This window comes from Zingiber officinale, chromosome 6B (assembly GCF_018446385.1).
Source record: "Zingiber officinale cultivar Zhangliang chromosome 6B, Zo_v1.1, whole genome shotgun sequence".
Lineage (NCBI taxonomy): Eukaryota > Viridiplantae > Streptophyta > Magnoliopsida > Zingiberales > Zingiberaceae > Zingiber > Zingiber officinale.
In genome coordinates, this window is record NC_055996.1 from 71,933,210 (window position 1) to 71,957,737 (window position 24,528).

Sequence of the window (24,528 nt, forward strand, 5' to 3'; positions counted from 1 at the left end):
CAAAATAACAATCAAATATTAGCATCAAATAACGTATTAATAAGATAATTTGTAATTAAGTCCAAGAATAAATGCAATGCATGAAAATATGATGTAAATATAAATTTCATTTATGAACAAGACATCAAATCATGCATGTATAACTCAAAATAGTGTACAAAATTATGGTTATCAAATCTCCCACACTTAGTCTTGAGCGTCCCGTGCAAGTCAAGAAAACCTAAGAATCAACTAAAAATCATTTTCACAATAATTTCCTAGCAATACCTAGAAGATAGTAAAAGAAATTTAACTAAGATCATCTAAAGATCACAAACAATCATAAATTCAATTCAAACAATATTCAGTAGGTATAGTGATTTTAATCTAATTGAAAAACTAAGCAAGATGCAATCTCACAAGGTATTCACCTATTCTAACTCTCACACACAAACATATATATAAGTGGAGCTCAACTCAATGTCACTCACAACATTTCACTACCATAAGCTTGCTTATTTTCTAATTCTCCACCACTATAAAACATAGCATACATGAATCAAAAGGATTTCATTAAGAACTGAAATAGAATCAAAAGAATTAAGTGAAGTGAACAAAATGGAAAAGGAAAAGGAATTAATGAGGAAATGAGAGTATTGAAGGAATACACTTCATGAGCTGATCAATTTGATGTGAAAAGAGATTAATACCATTTGACAATACCAACACAAAAGATCAAGCCAAACCCTTCTTCAATTGGATAGCTATCCAAAAATCTTGATACATTGTCTTCACACTTGATACTCTCTCTATTTGCTACTATTTGTTGTTGTTTTTTTGTTTTTATTTTTTTCACACTTCAATTCTAGAATTTGGAAGCTAAACCAATCTCAAATCACCCTATGAAGAAGAGCTCCCCCCACACTTAAATATTGTCCGTCTTAGATAGGGCAACACATCATGCTATCTAATTACTGGATACACTTTTAGCCACTGTTTTCTTGTTTTCTTTTCTTGTTGGAGTTAGCTGAATTCTTATGTTTCTTTTCTTTGATTCTACTAGCAAAGTAAAGAAACAACATGATTAGTTGGCACAGAACAGGTTTGATTTTGATGCAATTTCATGTTTCATGGGGTTGATCTCTTGTCTAACTTTTGATGTACATTCAGACTCAACCTCAAAGATCCTCAGCGTTTTGGAAATCCAGTTGAGATTGACTTCTGTAATATGTTGCTTCAGATTCCAGTTACAGAAATTGTGAATCAATGAAAGGCTTTTAGTACTGTAATGACTAGTACTGCATTGATGAAGAACCAAATCAAATTTCATGCAGACCAGTAGCAACAATTCAAAGTTAAACTTCTCGATTTTGCTTCATAGTTTTTTTTCTTTAGAATTCAATTCCAAAGAATTTCAGCTACCCCCCCCCCCCCTTCATCCGTTATATTTTCATGCTTAAAGAATGGAAGATTTTAGGAGATTGGCAACCCAATTGGTAAATGAAAACCAAGTGCTCCACTTGATCTTTTACTGTCCTGAGGTTTGCAAAAGAAATCTTTGGCACACAACATTTAAAATCAAATTCACAGCCCAACTTTTCAACAATAGCAAATATCAGCTTCTCCAAATCTTTAATGATTAGAGAAGTAGATCCAATTGACTCTTCACTGATTCAAGGGACTGATTATGGTTCAATTCTCCAACAAATTCCTATATTTCATAAATTTAGAATCCAACTTAAGAATTTCCATAATTTAAGGCTGATTTTTTTGAAATCTGTAGCTTAAGACTTATGTTTCAGAATTGGAATTTCAAGATCACTTCAGCATAAATCACAAAGAATTCAGTTTGGAATACGGCATCATTTAACATTAAATTTATATGAGCCTAGATTCACATTGTTTCTGGTTAGAAATAGCTTGAAGATTTGGCACAAAAGCAAGGTTACAATTTTTTCCTCTCTAAATTCTGCCTCTTTGTAATTCAGCTCTTAGCATTTCAATTCCAAAAATAAAGCTAATGGTTCCCTTGCTGATCAAATGTTCTTCATTGGAAGAAAGGGTTCTAGCTCATTCCAAATGTTATTAACTCATACTAACATTGGAAAACTTTCCTCAGCAACAACCATCATGCCAACTTGCTGATTTTTTTTTTTTTTTTGCACTGCAGTGAAGCTGGGCTTTTTAGAAACCTCTTCCATTGTAGTTGCATGCTTTGAATCATGGAAGGATTGATCTTTTACACTAAATGGCAATGGAAAATTAGGTACTCGTCTTATTCTTTTACTGATTAGCAATTTGCACAAGTTATTTAGATGAAGAAACAACTAATCCCTATAATCCTTCAAACACTCTAATTTCTGCATTCCAACACTTTAGTTCCAAAATATGAACTTGAAAGAACTTAAGCTCGAATCATGTAGGGTTAAGTTTAGGATAGGATTTCATTTGACACTAAATTGATTAGAATCAAACATGTCATTGTTGATACCTTAGTTCTAGATTTTGGTTATGCAAATTGTACAAAGTCCCAACAATCAACATATTGTTAACCTTTAGCAACTCCTCACATCTTTTAGGCTTGCTCATACATCAGCCCCTACTCAAGGTTGGTTAATCAACTTCTCAACTTCTGCACTTGAATTTCCGTGACTCTTATTTCTTCACACGAATTATTGTACAGGATTGCTGAAACTAATTATGCAACTTCTTCAAAACTGATTTTCTTAAGCTACACTCATATATTTCTTTGAAGTTCACTGTCACATACATAACCATCTCAGTTGCATACCTGCTAAAATAAAATTTTAGAATCCCCACACTTTGGAGTCTTATGTTCTTCCAAATTGAACCACATGCAGACTTATTAAGTTTCAAAACTCGGAGCCTAAAGTCATCTCAGCCTGTTGCATGAAGAATTCGTCTTAGCATAAACTTTTATTAAGTGTTACAACCTTAAGAGATGGAATCCTGGTGCTACTGTTCAAAACCAAATTGGAATTGGCATCAAACAATCTCCATTTTTTTCCTATTTCCCCATCTACATATGACCATTGTTTGGCACCAGATTGATTAAAGTTACAATTTAGATTCCAACTGATTAGAAACAACATGAACATTTGGCACCAACTTCTTCAAGCAACTCCAAATTCACAAATCAGATTCAGTTTTTTCCCCTCTGTTATTGTTCTGGTTTCAATTCAAGATCTCTCTTACAATTCATTGCAATTTAGGATTCACTCCTTACATAAGAATGGGAAGATGCCCACAATTTTCTCACAATTTAGAATTCTTCACAGCAATAGCAAAAAACAATTCAGATATTGTACTTTCAGGAATCAGGCTCTTCACTCAGCATCTAGGTTCCAAATAATGAATATTAGGCTTCCTCAAACTGAAAGATCAATTCCCTCAACATCAATAATAGCTAAGAAAAGAAATAAGTTCCAGCTTGGCACATAATTGATACTCCAAATTCATAATCCTTCTCTATTTTCTGCAGTTCAGCAATGTGAAAATGGAGTAACACTCAAATTGATTCGACTATTCATTAGCTCCCAGAATGCCCACATGATAACATCTTTAACTGCGGAAATGTTACCCAACTTCTTCCATCATCTCATCTCTTATATGAATGTAACATTATAGTGACCAAAATCATTATAATTTGTTGATGATAAAAATTGCTCTTGAATTGATGTATCCAAACACATTTACCAAACAGAATTTTCAAACAAACCAATTAATGGCAAACACTTCCGATTGATGTATCATTCAAACCAAAACTAACTACTCTCAAAATTCCTACTCAACCCTCCATGAACTTCAAGAATATTTAATCCCCCACAATTAGAACTTTATCCATCTTAGAAAATCTAACTCATCAAGTCAATCCACCAAAACTCTCAATGAAAGAATGACAAGCAAAGATGATCAAAGGTTAAAATGCTAGATGAAAATGTTTTAAGAAAATTGTGGGGAAATAAACTAGAAATTATGAGTGAACAAGAATGAAAAATATCCTTCATTTCTATGCATACATATGCTATTGTAATTTTGAAAAGAAGCAAAGTAAGTTCTAGAGTTCAATTGTCATGAGTGCATACCACACAAAAAGATAATAGAAATTAAGCTTGTGGTAGTCCTCACTAGGTAATCTTGGCAATCAAACTTAATTCATCAAAATAGAATCCTCCACCATACTAACCAATATCATGCAAGTAGAGAATTCAATCATGTAAAATGACCTAGAACTTGATGGTCAAATTTAAGAAACTTCTACCATCTTAAAAGTATTACTAGAACAATTCCATGGAGAATTTTATTCAAAATAACATGCTATGTATACTAAACAAAATGTAAAGTATGGAAGCAAAATGCAAATGTAAAGTATAAAACTAAAGAAACGTATTAAGTAACAAGAAAAACAAAGAACAAACTCCCTTTTATTCCGGGCGGTTGCAAATGATTTAGAAGTAGCATCCACACCGATAATGGAGTAATTGTAGTTATAATCAAATTCTTTTTATTCATCATTTTTTCTTTGAAAATTCTCTCTGGAGGTCAGAGACGGTTCAGATTAAGTACCCATTTTAAACATCTATTGTGTCTTGCAAAAGCAAATAAAAACAACCCCTCCCCGAACATTTTCATGAAAAGAGAATACTGAAACACCATTAATTTCTACACTAAATGTATCAAAATGAGCATCACATACTATAAATTCAAAAACTGGCACCTTAAAGAAATTTTCTGAAAAGTCACAAGAAACTCTAACCTTGTCATGTTGAAAGATATCTGTGGGTTCTAAAATAGTAATTGTGACCTCCTCATTATCAAGTAATGGCTCAAACTCCGGTTCAAGTGATTCTTGGGGTATTGCTTCCAATGTGCAATCCCCTACACTTATATCATCAACATCTAGCTCAGGGTCTGGTTCAAGTAATTCTTGGAGTATTGCTTCTAATGTGCAATCCCCTACACTTACATCATCTTCAATTAAATGTTTAGCTCCTGCATCATTCACAACATCTATAGCAATAATATCAGTAGAATCAAAATTTTGTACAACTACATCATCATCACAAAAAATACTAGAGAAATCTTGTGAAGTAATGGAAGTAGGGTCAAGCCTGACAAAATCTCTACTTTCCATCTCCCCACTGGAATTTTGTGTTTGTAGTTGGTTGATGGATGATGCAATTTGATTTAATTGAATCTGTATATTTTGTATTCTTGAAAACTATTGCTCTTGATGCTCTCTCATTTGCTGCATAACCTCATTAACTTTCCATGTTGACACTTCAAATTGAGGATCATTCTCTTGAAACTCATATGAATTCTGGTAGGCTAGATCTAGCTCAAAAAATTATCCTTGTGTATTTTAATACCTAAAATATGAATGATCCCCTCCCCCCCCAATTAGAATTGTAAGCATTAGAAAATAACTCATACATATTTTGTTGATCCATGGTTGGATAAAATTGATGCTCAGGTTGAAAATACTGACTATCCATTTCACCTCCAAAATGCTGCAAATATGAATTCATGCTAAAAGAAATCTTTTGTTCTTACAATACAACACTAACAATCAATATTAGAAAACTCAAGAGCATATAGTTTCAAACACATGGATATATGAACATTATAGAATTTAACAATTCAAGAATAAGCCAACATGAAAATACAAAAGGAATAAGCAATTAAATCAATAGAGATGCTAACAAAGAAAACCAACCAATGCACAATCTAAAATAAACACACACTACTAGTTATTGTTCCCCGACAACGGCACCAAAATTTTGATGTTGCCCTTTTACATGTCACTAGACACTTTAAAATTAATAAAGATTGGAACCCATTAAAACTAAAGATAAGAGTTGTAGTAAGGAGTCCCAAGTCATATTTTTTCCAAGGATAACTAATAAATATGTGTGAATTCTAGATTCAAATCTATTTTTAAGTTTTCTTATCCACTTTGAATGAATCTTGCAAATCAAACAAAATAAATCTGGAACCCTATCTCTCTATCCACAGAAATAGCTCTCATGCTCACTATCATCTCATCATATTAGCACAAATAAAGTTCAGATTTTAACTCATCATTGAATTAAGTAAATCAATTGACAAATCATCAAATCACAACCACAATCAACAACATATAACAAAGGTAAATAATTTAAAGCTCAAGAAAACATTCAATATCAAAATCTTCTAGTGCCAATGTAGATTAGTCAAATAACCATTTAAGAATTTGGTTCTGAATTAAACTAATGAATGTAATTCTTCAAATTTATATTTTCTTCAGATTAAACAATGCAAATTATCACATAACTATCTCATGCTTCAAGTGGTTAAAACTGAAAAACAAAATGCAAACAATTTAAGAAGCTAAAACAATATATGGAATGTAGAAATTCAAACAAGAACAGAATTGCAAAGTTAAGAAATCATTTCATCATATATGAGCAACTGAACTTGAAATCAAAGGTGAAGAAAACGTTCACAACACATATCGCCGATCGGTCCTTCTTTCTACTAATGAACAGAACCACCCCTCGCAACTCCCTTCAGATGACCAGTGATAGATCTTCAAGCTTCCAGCCGTGCTCCAGATGAATCGCTCAACTTCTGGGAACCTCCCTTCAAGCTCGTGATTTTCTGAAACAACTCACCGCACGAGAAACAGAGCTCTGATTTTTGGTAAGCAATCGTCCTGAACGATTGATCAATCGATCCGAGTTACGTGGGTGAAATGGGAAATGGTAGTGGATCAGAATCGCCGAGAAAACTCCGTCGACGACTAATGTTGCTGGTCGAAAATGCAAATCAGGGAAACTCCCTCCAATCAGCACATGATGGTGGAATGCGGAAATCAGAATCGCAACATGGATACCTCCTTGTCGTCGCGTTCTTCTACTCACCTGATGATCGCCGACACTCCTTGAAGCTCGCCGTTGATGAAGTATCACGAATCTTGGATCTGGAATGAACGGGAGTAACGGGAACGAAGATGAACAGTGCCAAAATCGTAAGAGAAACGCCCGAGCTTACTGTCACTGTAGCTTCTCACGGCTTTTAAATCAACTCCCAATCTAATCGGACGGTCTAGAATTCTTCCATCTTGATCAACGGTCTAAACATCTCAAATCGGGACCAAAAACTCTGGTTCTTCATCAACGGTTGTGATTTACTTCCACTTGGCTCGAATGAAGTAGATCTTCGATGTATAGCTCATATCTTCCTTGATCTTGGATGGACGGTCTAAATTGCTCTAAAGTTTGTTCGTCTTGTTTAAACTCTGATTCGAGCATAATTTTGGTTCAAATGAATCCAAGTTCAAGATCTTTTGATGCTTACAAAATAACAATCAAATATTAGCATCAAATAATGCATTAATAAGATAATTTGTAATTAAGTCTAAGAATAAATGTAATGAATGAAAATGTGATGTAAATATAAATTTTATTTATGAACAAGACATCAAATCATGCATCTATGACCCAAAATAGTGTAAAAAAATCATGGTTATCAGTTTGCTGACTCCTAAGGGCGATTCGAGGGACGATTGGTTGAGAACCAATATTTTTCTTACTACCTACACCATCACGGATAAAGTCTGCAAGTTGATTATCGACAATAGTAGCTGTAAGAATGTAATATTCTGCAGAGGTTGTCCAGAAATTACAACTGAAGACAGATCGTCAGCCTAAACCCTATAAGTTATCTTAGCTGAATAAAGAAAGTGAGATAATAGTAGATCGGTGATGCCTCATTTCCTTTTCAATTGACAAATATTTTGATAGTACTTGGTGTAATGTGGTAATCATGGATGTAGGTCATGTATTATTGGGGTGACCATGGCAGTATGATCGCAGTGCTGTTCATGATTGGCGAAAGAATACCTATACCCTTAACGTCAACGGGAAAAAAATTATGTTAGCGTCGCAGCAGGAAGGAACTACTCCAGTTTCGATAGCTAAAAATACTAATTTGTTTTCTATATCCAGGTTTTTAGATGAAGTAGAGCAAGGAGTTGTATATGCTTTGCTATCATGCCAAAACATTACTCTGACCATGGCCACAAAGTTACCAGCCTAAGTACAACAATTGATAGCAGATTTTGATGAGCTAATGTCGGAGGATGTTCCTTTTGGGCTACCGTCGATACGTGATATCCACTATCAGATTGACCTTGTTCCGGGGTTGAGTTTTCCTAATCGGCTAGCTTATCGCATTAGCCCTAAAGAAGCAGAAGAATTGCAATATCAAGTGGTGGAGTTGCTAGCAAAGGGACATATCCGAGAGAGCATGAGTCCCTGTGCAGTTCCTGCCCTACTAGTACCGAAGAAAGATGGCTCATGGCATATGTGTGTCGATAGTAGAGCCATCAACAAGATTACAGTAAAGTACAGGTTTCCAATCCCCGCTTAGATGACATGTTGGATCAGTGATAACCATCATTTGGTCATGGTATTTTGATTCATATAAGCATACTATTTGATCTTCTCATGTGTTAATTCTACTATTATATCACATTTCATGAGTTATATTCGTTTGTGGACTTAATTGAAAATTCTCTTATATTTACGGGATTTGATGCTAATTTTTGAATATGATCTTTGCAGGCATTAAAGGGCAAGGAATCGAGTTGGATCAACCTAGATTGAGCTCAAATCATGTTCAAATGAAGAGATTAATCTCTGGAGTAATCTGGATTGTCCACCCAAGACTTGAGGAGATCTGCGCCATTTATCATGATCCAACCCATCCAACCTAAAGGAGAGTAGATCTAGACCTTTGATGAAGATCGGCACCTTTAGATCAAATTTAGATCAAGTCTTACCGTTGGATCAGATCCAAAGCAATCTGAACCATCTATTAAGATCTGGGATGAGATTTAAAAGGAGACGGGAAGCTACAATGTCTTGCATCACGATTTTTTATGAAGGGGGATTGGGCGAAGCGGAGGAAGACAACCGGAGGTCCAAGGATCTACCACCGACCACCGGAGCTCTTCTTCCTCATGCTTCACTCCATCGGCGACCACCGCAAGCCATGACAAAGAGAGGCACGAAACAGAGGATCAGGATTTTATCTGGAAGCAGAGGATCTTCTCCATCTTGCCACCATCGGGCACAACCCGCGACATCCAGGATTTGGCAACACTCCTCCATGATTCCCTCGTTGATCATATACTGCTTAGCCATAGATCGATCCGGACAACTGTGATCAATTTCCCCACCATCACAGATCATCCCTGGCGCCAAGCTCCGGTGCCCATCCTCTTCGTTCCGGCGAGTCCAAGTAGCACTTCTTCCTTCATCAGATTCTGAACAGTAAACTTATTATTCCATTGTTGATACAGGTTTGCATGGTTGAAGATTTGACGTAATTGATGTTTCTTTTAGTTGGTTGATGAATGCTTATACTAAGATGTTCTCCCCTGTTTTAGATTTGCACATACTCATGTCATTTTGATTCATGCTCCTAAGGTGTTCGACAAAATGTTTCTTTTAATAGTTAGGTTTAAATTCGTGCACTTTATTTTACTTAATTTCTACTTATCTTGTCTCTTTCAATTGATATAAGTTCTGTTCTTCGTTTGGATGCAATTAGGATTAGATTTCTTTAATGCTCTAGATTTCATTCAATGCTTACTTTATGTTGCTTTAATTTCCTTGCAATCATAGTTTAAGTTAGACTAAATTTTCATACTTGCAATACTCTTTTGTTCGTTAGGTTTAGTTTCATACTTGTTTTGCTATTTCATATCGTAGTCTTAAAATCCAAAACTCAAACCCCCAGTTTCATATCAAAAACCCAAAAGTCATAATCAATCCTGAAGTTATCATCCTATCGTTACATTTATTGGGAGACAACCCGAGTAAGCTCTATACTATTTTAGTGTAGAGGGATTCGGTAACTTTAATTGTAATTTGATAAACTCCCGTAGTACGACACTCGAGCTCATATCAACAAGATAGCTCGTGGCATATGTGTGTCGATAGTAGACCCATCAACAAGATTACAGTTGATCCTGTCTGAGATCTACAGAGATGAGCACTGGTTCTGATGAATGGCGATGACCTCCGATGAAGATGAAATCTGATGATCCGAAGGAACTCCTCAACACTCTTGCGCACAATGAGACGATCCAACAAAGCATTAGTGATCTAAGAACGGGGTGGGGATCCCTAGCTAGGCCTTCCGACGTTCAATTCAGTTCCTCTCAAAGATGGAAGAAGAAGAGTAGTGATTGAAGTGAAAAATAGAGTTTTGATGCTAGAACTTGTGTACCTTGCCAACGGAGAAAATCCTCCTTTTATACTACCTCACGTGACCTCTGTAATCGTGAAGTGGTCCCCAGTTCATTAGAGTTTGTTAAGAGAAGAAGTCATCTTCTATACTTCGTGCAATAATCCTTTAAGGAATCTTTTTTGTACTCAGATGTACTCGTTTTATCATTTATAACACCTCATCATGATTAAAGAAGCTTCTAGAAGATATTTCCCGTCAAATATTCTGTTAAACATGTTTCGACCGATCATTTGAGCCACCCGTGTATACTGTTAGAAATGTCCCCTATTGAATACATCTCGGTCAGTCATTCAGGTCGATCGTATATACTGTTCAAAATACCTTTTGTGAAATATGTCTCGGTCGGTCATTCAAGACGATCATATATACTGTTAAGAATGCCTCCTGCTGAATATATCTCGGTCGGTCATTCAAGCCGGCCGCATATACTGTTCAGAATACCTATTGTGAAATATGTCTCAGTCGGTCGTTCAAGTCGGTATATATACTATTAAGAATACCTCCTGCTGAATATATCTCGATCGGTCATTCAATCCGGCCGTATATACTGTTAAGAGTGCTTCCTGTTAAATAGATCTCGGTCGATCGTTTAAGCCGGCTGTATATACTGTTAAGAGTGCTTCCTGTTAAATAGATCTCAGTCGGTCGTTCATGCCGATCGTATATGCTGTTAAGAATACCTTCTATTGATCCTTTCTTTATGCTCGGGCAAGCTTTACCCGACCGAGCATGTTTGAGCGCGCGGGCACTCGCTCGGCCTGTGGTCAGCCAATAATGTGTGGAGAATATTATATAAGGCTAGATGTCTTTATACTCGGGTGGGCTTTGTCCGGTCGAGCATGTACGAGTGCGGGGGCGCTCTCTCGGCCTGTGGTCGGCCGGTTATATGAAGAGAATTTTATATAAGGCTAGATGTCTTTATGATCGGGCGAGCTTTGCCCAGTCGAGCATGTACGAGCACGGGGGCACTCTCTCAGCCAGTGGTCGGCCGATTATATGAAGAGAATATTATATAAGGGTAGATGTCTTTATGATCTGGCGGACTTTGCCTGGTCGAGCATGTACGAGCGCGGGGGCGCTCACTCGGCCTGCGATCGGCCAGTACAATACTGAGAATATTATATAAGGCTAGATGCCTTTATGCTCAGATGAGCTTTTCCCAGTCGAGCATGTACGAGCACGTGAGCTCTCTCTCGTCCTATGGTCGGCCGATTATATGAAGAGAATATTATATAAGGTCAAAGGCCAAATGCCTTTATGCTCGGGCAGGCTTTGCTTGGTCAAGCATATACAAGCGCTGAAGCACTCACTCGGCCTGTGGTCGGTCGGTACAATACTGATAATATTGTATGAGGCTAAATGCCTTTATGCTCAGGCAGACTTTGCCTGGTCGAGCCTATATGAGCACGGGGGCACTCACTCAGCTTTCGATCAGCCGTAATATACTGAGGATATTATATGAGGCTAAATGTCTTTATGCTCGGGTGAACTTTGCCCGGTCGAGCCTATATGAGTGCGGGGGCGCTCACTCAGCTTTCGGTCGGCCGATAATATACTGAGGATATTATATGAGGCTAAATGCCTTTATGCTCGGGAAGACTTTGCTCGGTCGAGCCTATATGAGCGCGGGGGCGCTCACTCAGCCTTCGGTCGATAGGTAATATACTGAGGATATTATATGAGGCTAAATGTCTTTATGCTCGGGCGGGGTTTGCCCGATCGAGCCTATATGAGCGTGGGGGCACTTGCTCGGCCTTCAGTCGGTCGGTAATATATTGAAAATATTATATAAGGCTAGATGCCTTTACGCTCGGGCGGGCTTTGCCCTATCGAGCCTATATGAGCGCAGGGGTGCTCACTTGGCCTTCAATCGGTCGGTAATATGCTGAAAATATTATATGAGGTTAAATGCCTTTATGCTCGGGCGGGTTTTCCCCTGTCGGACATACATAGAGGTAATCATTCGACCTTTGCTCGACCAATGATTATACACCTCCTATCTTTTTGGACTCAAATTCCTCCTTCACTTGCTTGACCCATCTAACATAACCCGTATCAACAGTAAATACAAGTTTCCAATTCCCCGCTTAGATGACATGTTGGATCAACTATCCAATTCTAAGGTCTTCTCAAAAATTGATCTTAAAAGCAGATACCACTAGATCAGAATAAGGCCTGGTGATGAATGGAAGATGGCATTCAAGATGCAGCATGGGCTATATGAGTGGATGGTCATGCCTTTTGGACTATCCAATGTGCCCAGTACCTTCATAAGGTTTATGCATCAGATCTTGTGGCCCTTTATGGGAAAGTTTGTGGTGGTATACTTTTACGACATCCTCGTTTACAGTCTGACATGGGCATCACACTTCGATCATCTCCGTGTTGTCTTTGAAAAGCTGAAAACAGAGTGTTTATTTGTAAACAAGAAAAAGTGCTCTTTCTTTACTACATCGGTAACTTTCCTTCGCTTTATTGTGTCTACTGATGGTGTACATGCAGATCAAACAAAGATAGATGCAATCCTGGAGTGGCCTCAACTAAGAACCTTGCACGATGTCAGAAGCTTTTATGGCTTAGCTTCTTTCTACCGCCGGTTCATCAGAAATTTTAGCACTCTGATTGCTCCTATCACTGAGTATCTCAAGTAAAGGGATTTCAAGTGGTCTGAAGAAGCAGAGGCTAGCTTTCAAGTAGTCAAATAAAGGATGAACGAAGCACCAGTTCTGGACCTTCCTGATTTTGACAGAATATTCGAGGTCACCTGTGATGCATCCAGCATAGGTATCGGGGGTGTTCTGAGTCAATCTAGGCTACCGATTGCTTTCTTCAGCGAGAAGCTCTCTGGGGGATCTAAGAAAAATTATTCTACCTACGACTTGGAGTTCTATACCATCATGCAGTCCTTGAAGCATTGGTGACACTACCCAGTATAGAAGGAATTCATCCTGTTCACTGATCATGAAGTATTAAAGTATATCAATAGTCAACACAAGCTGAGCAGAGGGCATACCAAGTGGGTGACTTACTTACAAGAGTTCACTTTTACACTAAGGCACCAAACAGGAAGTCTGAATCGTGTCGCAGATGCTCTGAGTCAGCTTTCTTCATTACTCACCACCATGAGTATTAGCGTTGCAGGCTTTGAGGTTTTTCCATATATGTATACAGCTGACTCATCATTCAGAAGGATATTCCAGGAGGTACATAATGGTTATCAACATGATTTTATTTTGCATAATGGTTATCTGTTTCATGGGTTGCAGTTGTGCATTCTAGACTACTATCTAAGGCAGCAGATTATGAGCAAGCTTCATAATGAGGGGCACTTTAGACGTGATATGGCATTGTCCCTCATCTCTGTCCATTTCTATTGACCCAAGTTGACCAGCGATGTGACTCACTTTGTTGATCGATGTTCTGTATGCTAGCGGTCTAAGGGGGTTCTAACCAATGCAGACTTGTACACTCCCCTACCCATTCCTGAAGCTCCTTGGCTTGATGTCATCATGGATTTTGTATTGAGATTACTCCACACCCAACAAACATCAGACTCAATTCTTGTTGTTGTTGACAAATTCTCAAAGATGGCACATTTCGTAGCATGCAGGAAGACTATGGATGCTACTCGGATTGCCCATCTTTACTTCAAGGAGATCATGCATTTATATGGCGTTCCTCGGTCCATGGCTTCAGATCGAGATACCAAATTCATCAGTTACTTCTTGAAGAGCTTATAGGGGGAATTGGGGGCACAGTTAAACTTTAGCAGTGCTTACCACCCTCAGATGGATGGTCAAACTGAGGTGGCGAACCGGAGTCTGGGTGATCTTCTGAGATGCCTTTTAGGAACTAAACTAAAGCAGTGGGACTTGATGTTATCTCAAGCAAAGTTTGCCTATAATAGATCAAAAAATAAGACCACGGGATTGAGTCCTTTTGAAATTTTCTATGGTCGGAATCCATCAGGAGTTCTAGACTTAGCCCCTATTCCACGTGTTGGGCAAATTTGTCCTAAAGCAGATGAGATGACAGAGCATCTTCGAGATATTCATGTGCAAGTGAAACTGGCAATTAGGGAAAGCAATACTAAGTATAAGGCTCGGGTTGATCGTCATCGTCGACATATACTTTTTGAGATTGGAGATTTTGTCTGGGTTGTATTGGCTCATGATCATTTTCCTATTGTAGAATATAATAAGCTAAAGGATCGAAAAATCAGACCATGCGAGATATTGCAGAAGATTAATGACAATGTTTACAGGTTGCACCTTCATAGTCATCTAAAGACTTTTAATCCCTTCAATGTAAAGCACCTAACTCCTTATTCGATGATTGCTAATGAAGTTAATCTGAACTCGAGGGCAAGTTCTTTTCAAGCCGGGAAGACTAATGTAGGCCCAACCCATGTTAAAGTCCAGTATGAGTCTTCAAACTTCAAACGGACATAACTTTTGACTCAGGAATCAGAATCAGACTCTATCTGTCATCACGCATGCAGAATTCAAAAATCTACATTTGTTAAGGGTGTAACCATAACCTTCAATTATTAGCCCTAAATTCCAACATTTAAACCCTTTTTAGATATTTTTTACTATTTTTGGTAATTTTTATTTTTTGGATATTTAGGATAATTTTCATATTTCTGATATTTTTTAGAGAGTATTTGTCTTGATCCGTGTCTTAATTTGAGTTAAGATCATTAAGTTAATTACTTTCTTTTTCGAGTAAAAATATATTTCCTTTCTTTACAAGATTGAAATTAAGATATGCTAATTGTAATTATTGTAATTTCTTTTCTTATTTGAGTATTAGGTTGTGGTCTATATAAGAGTCATGTTTAGATGTTGAGGGATTAACCCCTCAAGTTTTAATAAAATGTTTCCTTCTTGAAGGTTCCTCATCTTGTCTTCTCCTCAATTTTCCTTTTTGCATCAGCCCGCAAGATAATCGCTATCCTGCCCGACATCAGTCGTCCGACTCTTGAATCGGTCGAATATAAGGGGTTTAGTGCTTTACTCTTGAACTGAAGAGATAGCATGCCCGACCGGGTTTAAAGATGATCAGCCTTATAGGTTGGTCGGAATGTCTGACCCAACTCACAATCGATTAGCTATGGGTTTGGTTAAAAGAATGGTTGATCTCCCCAATTCTCACAAATCTCTCCATGCATGTCCAGCCAAATAAAGGTCGACCGGGATTAAGGCACTTAGCCTCATAAATCTCTCTATGCACTCTCTATGTAGGCCCGGCCAAATAAAAGGTCGACCGGGCTTAAGGCACTCAGCTTCATATTGATTCCTAAATGAATTTTCAGCATGCACAATTCATCATATGACTTCTTGAATAGATTTTTAGCACGCTCAATACATCATATTATTTTTCAAACGGATCGCTAATATTATGTAAAACATAACTTAGCAGTTTAATGCAAGGACATGTATAAGGATGACTAACCTTATAGGCCGACCGAGATATACTCAGCCGACAACATAAGCAGAGAATCCTAACAACCTGTCAGAATAACAATCACATATCAGAGAATATTCTTCTGGAACATTTTTCAAAGATAATCATGTTTCTTATCAGTGGACCACTTGTGACATCATATTCGTTCAACAATCTCAGCAACCACATAAGCTATAAACGATAAAAGAGATATACATATGGGTAAATGGAATATTTCTCGGACAATTATTGCACATTGCTTAAGTTGTACACTTTTCTTTATCTAATAACCTCTGACACACTTCGGCACCTCATGATTATGGAGGTTATGAGAGGTGATATATAAAGGGGGTTCTCTCCATTGGCAAGATACATTTTTTTAACATCTAAAGCTTACTCTCGCGCACACATTCTCTACTATTCTTCATTCACCTATCCGGAATTAGACTGGCTTGAGCGTCGGAGGGTCTTTGCCAAAGACTCCCCCCTTACTTCTCGGCACTGACATTTTGTTGGCTCATCTCCATGTGCACAGGATCAAAAGGAAGTTTCTCTATAGAGTAAAAAAGTCTTCTCTCAATTAACAATCAAGTCACCATCCCTAGTGCGCTATCTCTGTAGATTTCAGGCAAGATCAATCACATTCCATTTTAAACTTTTATTAAAAGACGTCCCACCACACATATATATATATTACTACAACTTAGATATGGATATTAGATAAGTTTTGAGATATCATAATTTTTTACTCGAATTAAATTAAGAATATATAATATATTAAATTAAAATTCGTTCTGAAATATATATCTATTATCGAGTATAATCCATAATAACCCAATCTGCTTAAAAAAATAAGCTCCAAAAAATTTTTTTTATTAAGATTATTTTATATATTATAGCAGCTATAAGTTATCACTATTATAGTTATAGTAACTAATCAATTCAGATTTAAATAGAAGATATAAACGGGATAATAATAAAAAGTGAAATATCTTTTTAATAAAAATAAAATAAAATGGGATATTTGATCATTTAGAAATGACAGTACTAATAACAGGCTAAAATAAACTCTTTCCTAATTTTAGGATCATTATTAACATATCCAAGTAACATCATATTTTATAAATCAATTATATTCTTTTCTATCTATTTGTATATTTATTTTTAAAAAAATTATCTCTATCTATATTAATAATTAATTATATTTTTAAAATAAGATTAAACATTTTAAATTTTTTTCTAACTGATGAGATTCTAACCAATTTACCAATTTAGAAAATAGAGGCCCTCTGTTTTTACATTTTGCTTAAATTATTGCGTTGTCATCCGTGTCACAGAGAATTAAAATAGACGTGAGAGCCAATCATCCGATACTTGACTTCCCGCACTGCGAGAAAAGAAGTAATAAATAATACATTTGCTCTGTTATATTTTATTAACATTATTTATTTTAAAGCTATTGTATTCCTCCGATCTCATTCTCAAGCCGCCTTCTTCCAATCCGCTGCTTCGCCCTCTTTCCTCCCGTCCGCCGCCGATCCGTCGGCTATGGACTTCTCCTCGTTCTCTGTCAGTAAAGAGCAGGCGATGATCTACCGGGACTGGTTCTCGTTCGCCGATTCAGGTCTCGCTTCTTACCCTTCCTCCTTGTTCGGTTTGAGTCGATCTCTGCCGGGTTTTTGAGGATCTTCTCGCCATTGTGAGTACAGATGGAGACGGCCGGATCACGGGTAACGATGCCATTAAGTTCTTCGCCATGTCCAACTTGTCTCGCCCTGACCTTAAGCAGGTGAATTGGGTCTTTTCGACGGCTCTTGCATTTTTTTTTATCTCTAGGACGTCCAGTTTAATGATTGTTGAATGAGGAGATTGAGCCCCTGGTGACTTTCCTACTTTAATGCAGTTGTTTATTGTTTGGTTTGATAGCTGGTTTCCCGTTGAAGTTAAGGATAGGATTTAATAGGAGACAAGGAGAATCACCTAAGCACATTGAGTCAATTAAAGATATTCATGATTCTGCGGTTATTAAAGGGACAATAATAGGCAAGTTTTACATTTTATTGTGCCTGAGAGAATGTGGAGGTCAGGTATTAAGGTTTCTATATGATGATCATCAATTCACTGAAAAATCCATAGCTGTCTCGATTTCAAAGTTATTGAAGATAGGAAACTAAATTTCAATATATTGTTCCTGTCGTGATGGAGAGCTTACTGCTACTATGTTTTATAGTATTTGTGATCTCAACTAATCTAAAGCTCACTTGAAGGTTTGCTAATTAGGATAATGGTGCTACTCTTTTATGATCGTGTTGTTTGATTATTTAACTATTTTATAATTCATTATTTGTCTTGCTAGTTATTTTCGGTTTCTAAATATGGACTACTTTGATGCAATAACACAAGCAATATTTTGTTTTCAAACCTGTGAAGATATCATCAGTAATCAATGTTTCTACCAAACTTTTAATGAAGGTATGGGCAATTGCAGACGCTAAGCGCCAAGGTTATTTGGGATTTAAGGAGTTCATTACAGCCATGCAGGTTTCTTGTGACATCTTTTTTTCCCCTTGCTTCAAGATTGTTGATGTTGATAAGAATGCATAATTCTGTAAATTGCTGTCTTATTTTTTATTTTACCAGCTTGTGTCTTTAGCACAAGCAGGAAGTGAAATCACTCAAGATGCACTTGCTCATGCAGGTAAACTGTGGATTTTTAAATACGGCTTCATTTCTCATGTGAGCTTTGAATTAATAAGAATAATATTAAACTGCATTCCCTCCTTTTGTAGATTTGGAAAAATTGAATCTTCCAATGATGGAAGGTTTGGATGTTTTGCTCACTGTAAGTCAGGCCAAGGTTTTCTGAACTACTAAATTTAGTAGTCTCTAGCTATTCTAACGCTCTCTTATTTGATAGAGAAATAAACAATCACAAAAGAGAGTTGATTCTGAGCTAGATGGTATAGAAATTCTTATGGATGCCAAATTTTCTACTCAAGTATTTTCCATCTTGGATAAAAACTTATTGTTAATCTTTCATAGTGAACTCCGAGCCACAAAGTCCTCCAGCAACATTCCAATGGTTCAGTTCGAAATCAGCAAAGAAGGTACTTCTTCCCTCTGTTTGCTTCTGTTCATGCTAATTCTTCAATCACTGTGGCAGTAGTTTGATCCCTAAGAGCTAAATTCAATGAACTTAGTTACATGAATTTTACAAAATATGCTATTCAAATTCTCTATTTTATATTTGAGATCTCTGTCCGCAAAAAAAAAAAAATGTATATGTGAATTTTTTTTTTCAGATCTCCGTCCACAAGGTTACATGTATATGTGATTATGAAATCAATGTAAACGTTGATCTACATTTGTTACTAAATCAATGCAAGCACAATTGAAGCAGGATAGTAGATAGAAAGCTGAGTAATAATAGTGTACATGCTGGAAGGAGAAGAGTCAGGGCTTATAACTGCTTGGACCAGACATAGGAACCAGGCTTTATGCACAGGATTTTGCATTCCAGTTTACTCAGAAACTGAGAAAGTGTAGTTTTCAGAATCAATCAATCCTGACATGGATTAGATGATCATTCTTAAATTAAGGAAAATTACTAGAAATTATATGAAATTGTTAAAGCAGTATAAAAATCATATGGAATTGGCTAACATGGATTGAGTAACTAATCAGAATTAGTCATGCCAACTAATTTTAACATGGTTTTGTTGATTCTGGTGAGGTCAAATAAAGGGACAACAAAAGGACTAGAGAAGGGATGATGACTTGAGAGTTTCTGTAGTCGTGGTTCTCTTTTCCCGCAGCTCAACTTTTGAATGAAGGCGGAACCACTTGTTCAAATCTATTCTCATATTAATAGCGAAAAGGGTATGGAGCAAAATTGATGCTTATTGGGTGGTTTGAGCAAGGCATTCTCTATGTGGAAATATATCCCAAATCTCCAATTGATATATGTAGTTCCTTGGCCAAATTGGTTGATCAACAGAAATAAGTAGGGTTGAGCATTCAGTTAAAACCAAACCAACTAAACCGAACAAATTGAAAATTGAATAAATTGAATTTTTTTCAAACCGACCGAACTAACTGAATTTTCCTACAAAACCGAACCGATTAAATATCAGTTAATTCAGTTTTTGACTGAATTAACCGAACTTTTAAAACCAAATTAATCAAATTTAAATTTTGTTTAATTAATTACATTTTTAAATAAAAAATAATCAAATTAATATCCTTATTCGGTTTGACTGAATTATAAATTTTAAAACCGAAGCCAAACTGAATTAATGAAAATCGAACCAAATTAAAAAAACGAAAATCGAATTAACCCAACCGAATTTCTAAATTTAGTCTGTTCAGTTCAGTTAATTCAGTTTCACCGAATTTTTGCTCACCCCTAGAAATAAGTCTCTAATAAGAGTTAGTTTGAGGTTGAGATCTACATACACAAACATTTTGTTATCTTAGGTGGTTCATGTCTCATGTGTTAACATGGACATTCCTTGCTAACCTTCAAGGTTAATTCATAAATGACATCTAATCAGCAATTTAATATCTGACTTTAAAAAATTCTACTGCACTAGATATTCTACTCTTTGAAACTATGTACTTCAGTCATTAAAAGAAAACGAATGTTGTGTGTTGGATTTATATAAAAATTGAACGTGATACCCACTAAATTGCTCGCAGAAGTGTTTTAGTTGAATTATTTGGTGTTAATTCAAACTCGAATGTTATTGAATTTGTGCTGTTTCTTTTCTACTGATTGCCACCTATCTCTCTCAGTAGATCTCACTCTGTCATCTTTAGCATTTAATAGTTATGAATAATTGCATTGTTCATAAGTGATTCAAAATATTGTATAGACAGCCCTCTTTCACCCTCTTAGTTATGTAATATGCTGATATTGTATATTCCTTTTGCTTCTAAGTAAACATATGACAATGCTTTGTTTATAACAGATACCATTGAGCTCAGTTACTTCAATTGTTGATGGTTTGAAGAGATTATATATTCAAAAGCTGAAGCCTTTGGAAGTTACCTACAAATTCAATGATTTTGCTTCACCCCTGTTGGTGTGTTTGAACTCAGCCATTCTCCATGAGCCTATTTTGATTTTGATTAGTCACTCAATGTATTTTCTGCCTGATTTATGTTGTACTCTAGTTGCCTTTACTTGATTTGCTTTTGCAGACAAATAGTGATTTTGATGCTAAGCCTATGGTTATGCTCCTGGGTCAATATTCAACTGGAAAAACAACATTTATTAAACATTTACTAAGATCTAGCTATCCAGGTTCTTGCTTATTAGTCTTTTTTTGTATGATTATATTCATTTCTATTATCAAGCAACGAATTTTTAAATGTTATCATCCTCCATCCTCTATACAGGTGCTCATATTGGACCAGAGCCTACAACTGATCGGTTTGTTGTTGTTATGGTATGTGTAAAACTTTTGGTTATTATGCTGTTTGTCTATTATATATTTGGTACATTTTTTCAAGTAAGATGGTCATTCTAGTTTCTTGCAGTTGCCATTTTGTAGGGAACAAAATCCCCTATCATAGAATAGATTGTAGTTTCTATTGTTTAGAGTAAATAGACAACCAATATAAGGTTTTGACAATGTTTTCTAGCATTTACAATGTCAAAATTGATGTTTGGATTGAAATTGGACCAAAATACAAGGACAGGACAAGCTAACTCGTGATTGTCAAGTCCATAATGAGAGTGTTGGTATGTTTCGCGCCACAGTTCGTACTGGTCCTACAAATTTTCAAGATTGGTAATGAAGCATTGTTCTAAATGTTGGGTCTGTGTTTATATATCTCGTTCATAAATTTTATGGTATTATTTTCATATATTCTGTGTCAAATTTGAGCCATTAAAGTGGATACTTGGATTACTATACAGTTACAAAATCACAAATATTATGGCACAACTACTATACAGTCACATGAAGGACATGAAATCACAATATACAATTACACACCTTTAACACATGCAAGATGGTAATCATATAATTGTGCCTTGATGAAATTGTTTGCTGTTTAAGTTTGGTTGTTTGCTTTTACATTATCTGTTGGTGACAGATGTTTTGTTTTATCCTAAATTGAAATGGGAAAACCTATTCATTTAAGAAAATTTGGAGATATATTTTTCCTTCTGTTAGGATCATCATCAACATCACAACACCTAATATCACTGTTTCATGCCACTGGATGAAGATCTTTAAGTTTCAATTTCTTTTGTTGATTCTATTGCTGCTTCATCATTCAATATTGCCTTGAAGCGTGTTTTTTTTTAAATTTCTTATAAGTACTGAGGAAATCTCTTAAAAGTTTTTACCAGTTACCCTTGTGCAGTCAGGATCTGATGAAAGAACTATTCCTGGGAATACTATAGCGGTTCATGCTGATATGCCTTTCAGTGGACTTACCACATTTGGAACTGCTTTTTTGTCAAAGTTTGAGTGCTCACAAATGCCAAATTCGGTATGATCTTATCTTAGCTCTTGGAAGGGCGGGAATATAATCTAGAAGCTAACTGCTATGAATTTCTTAAGCTACTGGAACACATCACATTTGTTGACACCCCTGGCGTACTTTCCGGAGAAAAACAACGAACTCAACGTAGTTATGACTTCACTGGCGTTACATCATGGTTTGCTGCAAAATGTGATCTTATTCTCCTTCTATTTGACCCCCATAAGCTTGACATCAGTGATGAGTTCAAGCGTGTTATTAGCTCGTTGCGTGGTCATGATGACAAGATACGTGTGGTTCTCAATAAAGCTGACCAGGTTGACACGCAGCAGGTGAACAAGTTCCAATTAAATTCCTCATATTTTGACAGGAGATTATATACCTAGGAGTGATTTTAAGATCTCTTGCTTCTGAACTTTCTATGACAAAGTGCATTTTTTTTATATGGTTTTTGATATGCAGCTTATGAGAGTCTATGGTGCATTGATGTGGTCACTTGGAAAGGTTCTGAATACTCCTGAAGTAATGCGCGTGTATATCGGGTATGTTCTCAATGCAAAACTATTCATTATTTCCTTGGTATCGAAGAACTTCTGTTTACTTTTTCCCAGAAATCATTTCTGGTTTTTTGCTTTTTCCTAGAATTACTTATGTCCTAATTATTATTTTGATTCTTATTGGATTGCAATCACAAGCATTGCAATATTATAGTTCAAAACTATTCTAATTATAATTTACAGTTCATTCAATGACAAACCGGTAAATGAAGCAGCTGTTGGTCCACTTGGAAAGGAACTTTTTGAGAGAGAACAAGATGACCTCCTGTCTGACTTGAAAGATGTTCCTAAAAAGGCTTGTGATCGCAGGGTAATCTTGTTGATTTGTGACCTCTTTCAAAAAAATTTTTGAATGGTTTCTAATTTAGTTTATCTTCATGGCTTGCAGATCAATGAATTTGTAAAAAGGGCTAGAGCAGCTAAAATTCATTCCTATATCATTAGCCACCTCAGAAATGAGATGCCGGCAATGATAGGTAAGGCAAAGGCTCAACAAAGACTAATTGATAACCTGGAAGATGAGTTTAGAAAGGTAATGTTCCTTTCTTTTGTAGTGCTGGAAAAATATTATCCAATAAATCTTGATTGTTTGTACAAATTTGTCCAGATTAACATGTTTCATTGATTGTCTCTGCTCGGGCAATCATTAGCTAGTTTGACTTATGTCATATTTCCTCCTTGTTTTTTATTGAATGAAAATAAATAGTAATGCCTTCGGAAGTATACGTGACATAAACCGACTGAAAGCATATTTGATAAAGTGAGATGAAGTATAAGAATTTGTCCATGTATCTATAATTAGAAAGTTTTTCAATGCTTATCTTTGAGTCTATACACAAGATATCTTATTAGAATCCATTATTGTCTTGTGATTGTTCATGATTTTACTCTTAAAAAATGAACTAGTTTTCATTTCCTGTTAAAGAAATTGGATCCAAAACCTGTGAATCTATATTTCTTGTGTTGATTCTCACTATTTCCAACTCCTTATTCTTTATTTTTTTTTTCTTTTCTTTTTGCACATGTATATTCCAAGCTTGAAAGGTTGACTTATCTATTTACCGAACAATGCTTATATTCTGTCAACTTCATTGGATATGTATAAACACCCAAGTAATGCAGCAATTTTTGTTATTTTCTTTGATTCTTCATCATCATGCAGCAGTCATTACACTGTTTTCATATTGTTATTCAACTGAGTATCTGCAATAAACCAACCGAGCAATTTTCTTTTCCCGTTAATGTATGTCAGTTTTCATCTGCCGACACACTGAAATCTTTCTTCAATAGGTTCAAAAGGAATATCATCTTCCAGCTGGGGATTTCCCCAATTTGGAGTATTTCAGAGAGATTTTGAATGGTTTTAGTATCGATAAGTTCGAGAAGCTGAAACCAAAAATGATACAAGCTGTTGACGATATGCTAGGGTACGATATTCCAGAACTACTAAAAAACTTCAGGAATCCATATGAGAGATGACTGCTCTTCCTGAGAGATATTTCTCCCCTGTACCATAAATCCTAGGAGGGTAGTAAGCAACAAGAAGAGCCTGATGGGGCATGAGTTATTGAGTTCTACTCGAAAGCAATGATATGAGATGTTTGAATTGCGATGTATTTATTACCGCGCAATGAACTATGGATGATCACAGCTTATTATTCAACGTTTATGTTCTGTTCGACAAGGTATTCTTAGTGGCACCTCGTGCCACTCATTCTGTTTGATATGT

General features: G+C 36.2%; 1 protein-coding gene across 1 annotated transcript; it reads left to right on the forward strand.

The window, feature by feature from the left end:
* Positions 1-17,189: 17,189 nt before the first annotated feature.
* Positions 17,190-24,483, forward strand: LOC121992661 (EH domain-containing protein 1-like). The gene is made up of 16 exons (XM_042547164.1): positions 17,190-17,371; positions 17,457-17,536; positions 18,220-18,288; positions 18,388-18,445; positions 18,537-18,589; positions 18,665-18,707; positions 18,790-18,854; positions 20,718-20,831; positions 20,950-21,052; positions 21,148-21,197; positions 22,123-22,251; positions 22,323-22,574; positions 22,705-22,784; positions 22,983-23,109; positions 23,188-23,331; positions 24,090-24,483. The coding sequence occupies exons 1-16, from the start codon at positions 17,296-17,298 to the stop codon at positions 24,276-24,278; spliced, it is 1,632 nt and encodes a 543-aa protein (XP_042403098.1). The 5' UTR covers positions 17,190-17,295; the 3' UTR covers positions 24,279-24,483.
* The last annotated feature ends 45 nt before the right edge of the window (positions 24,484-24,528 follow it).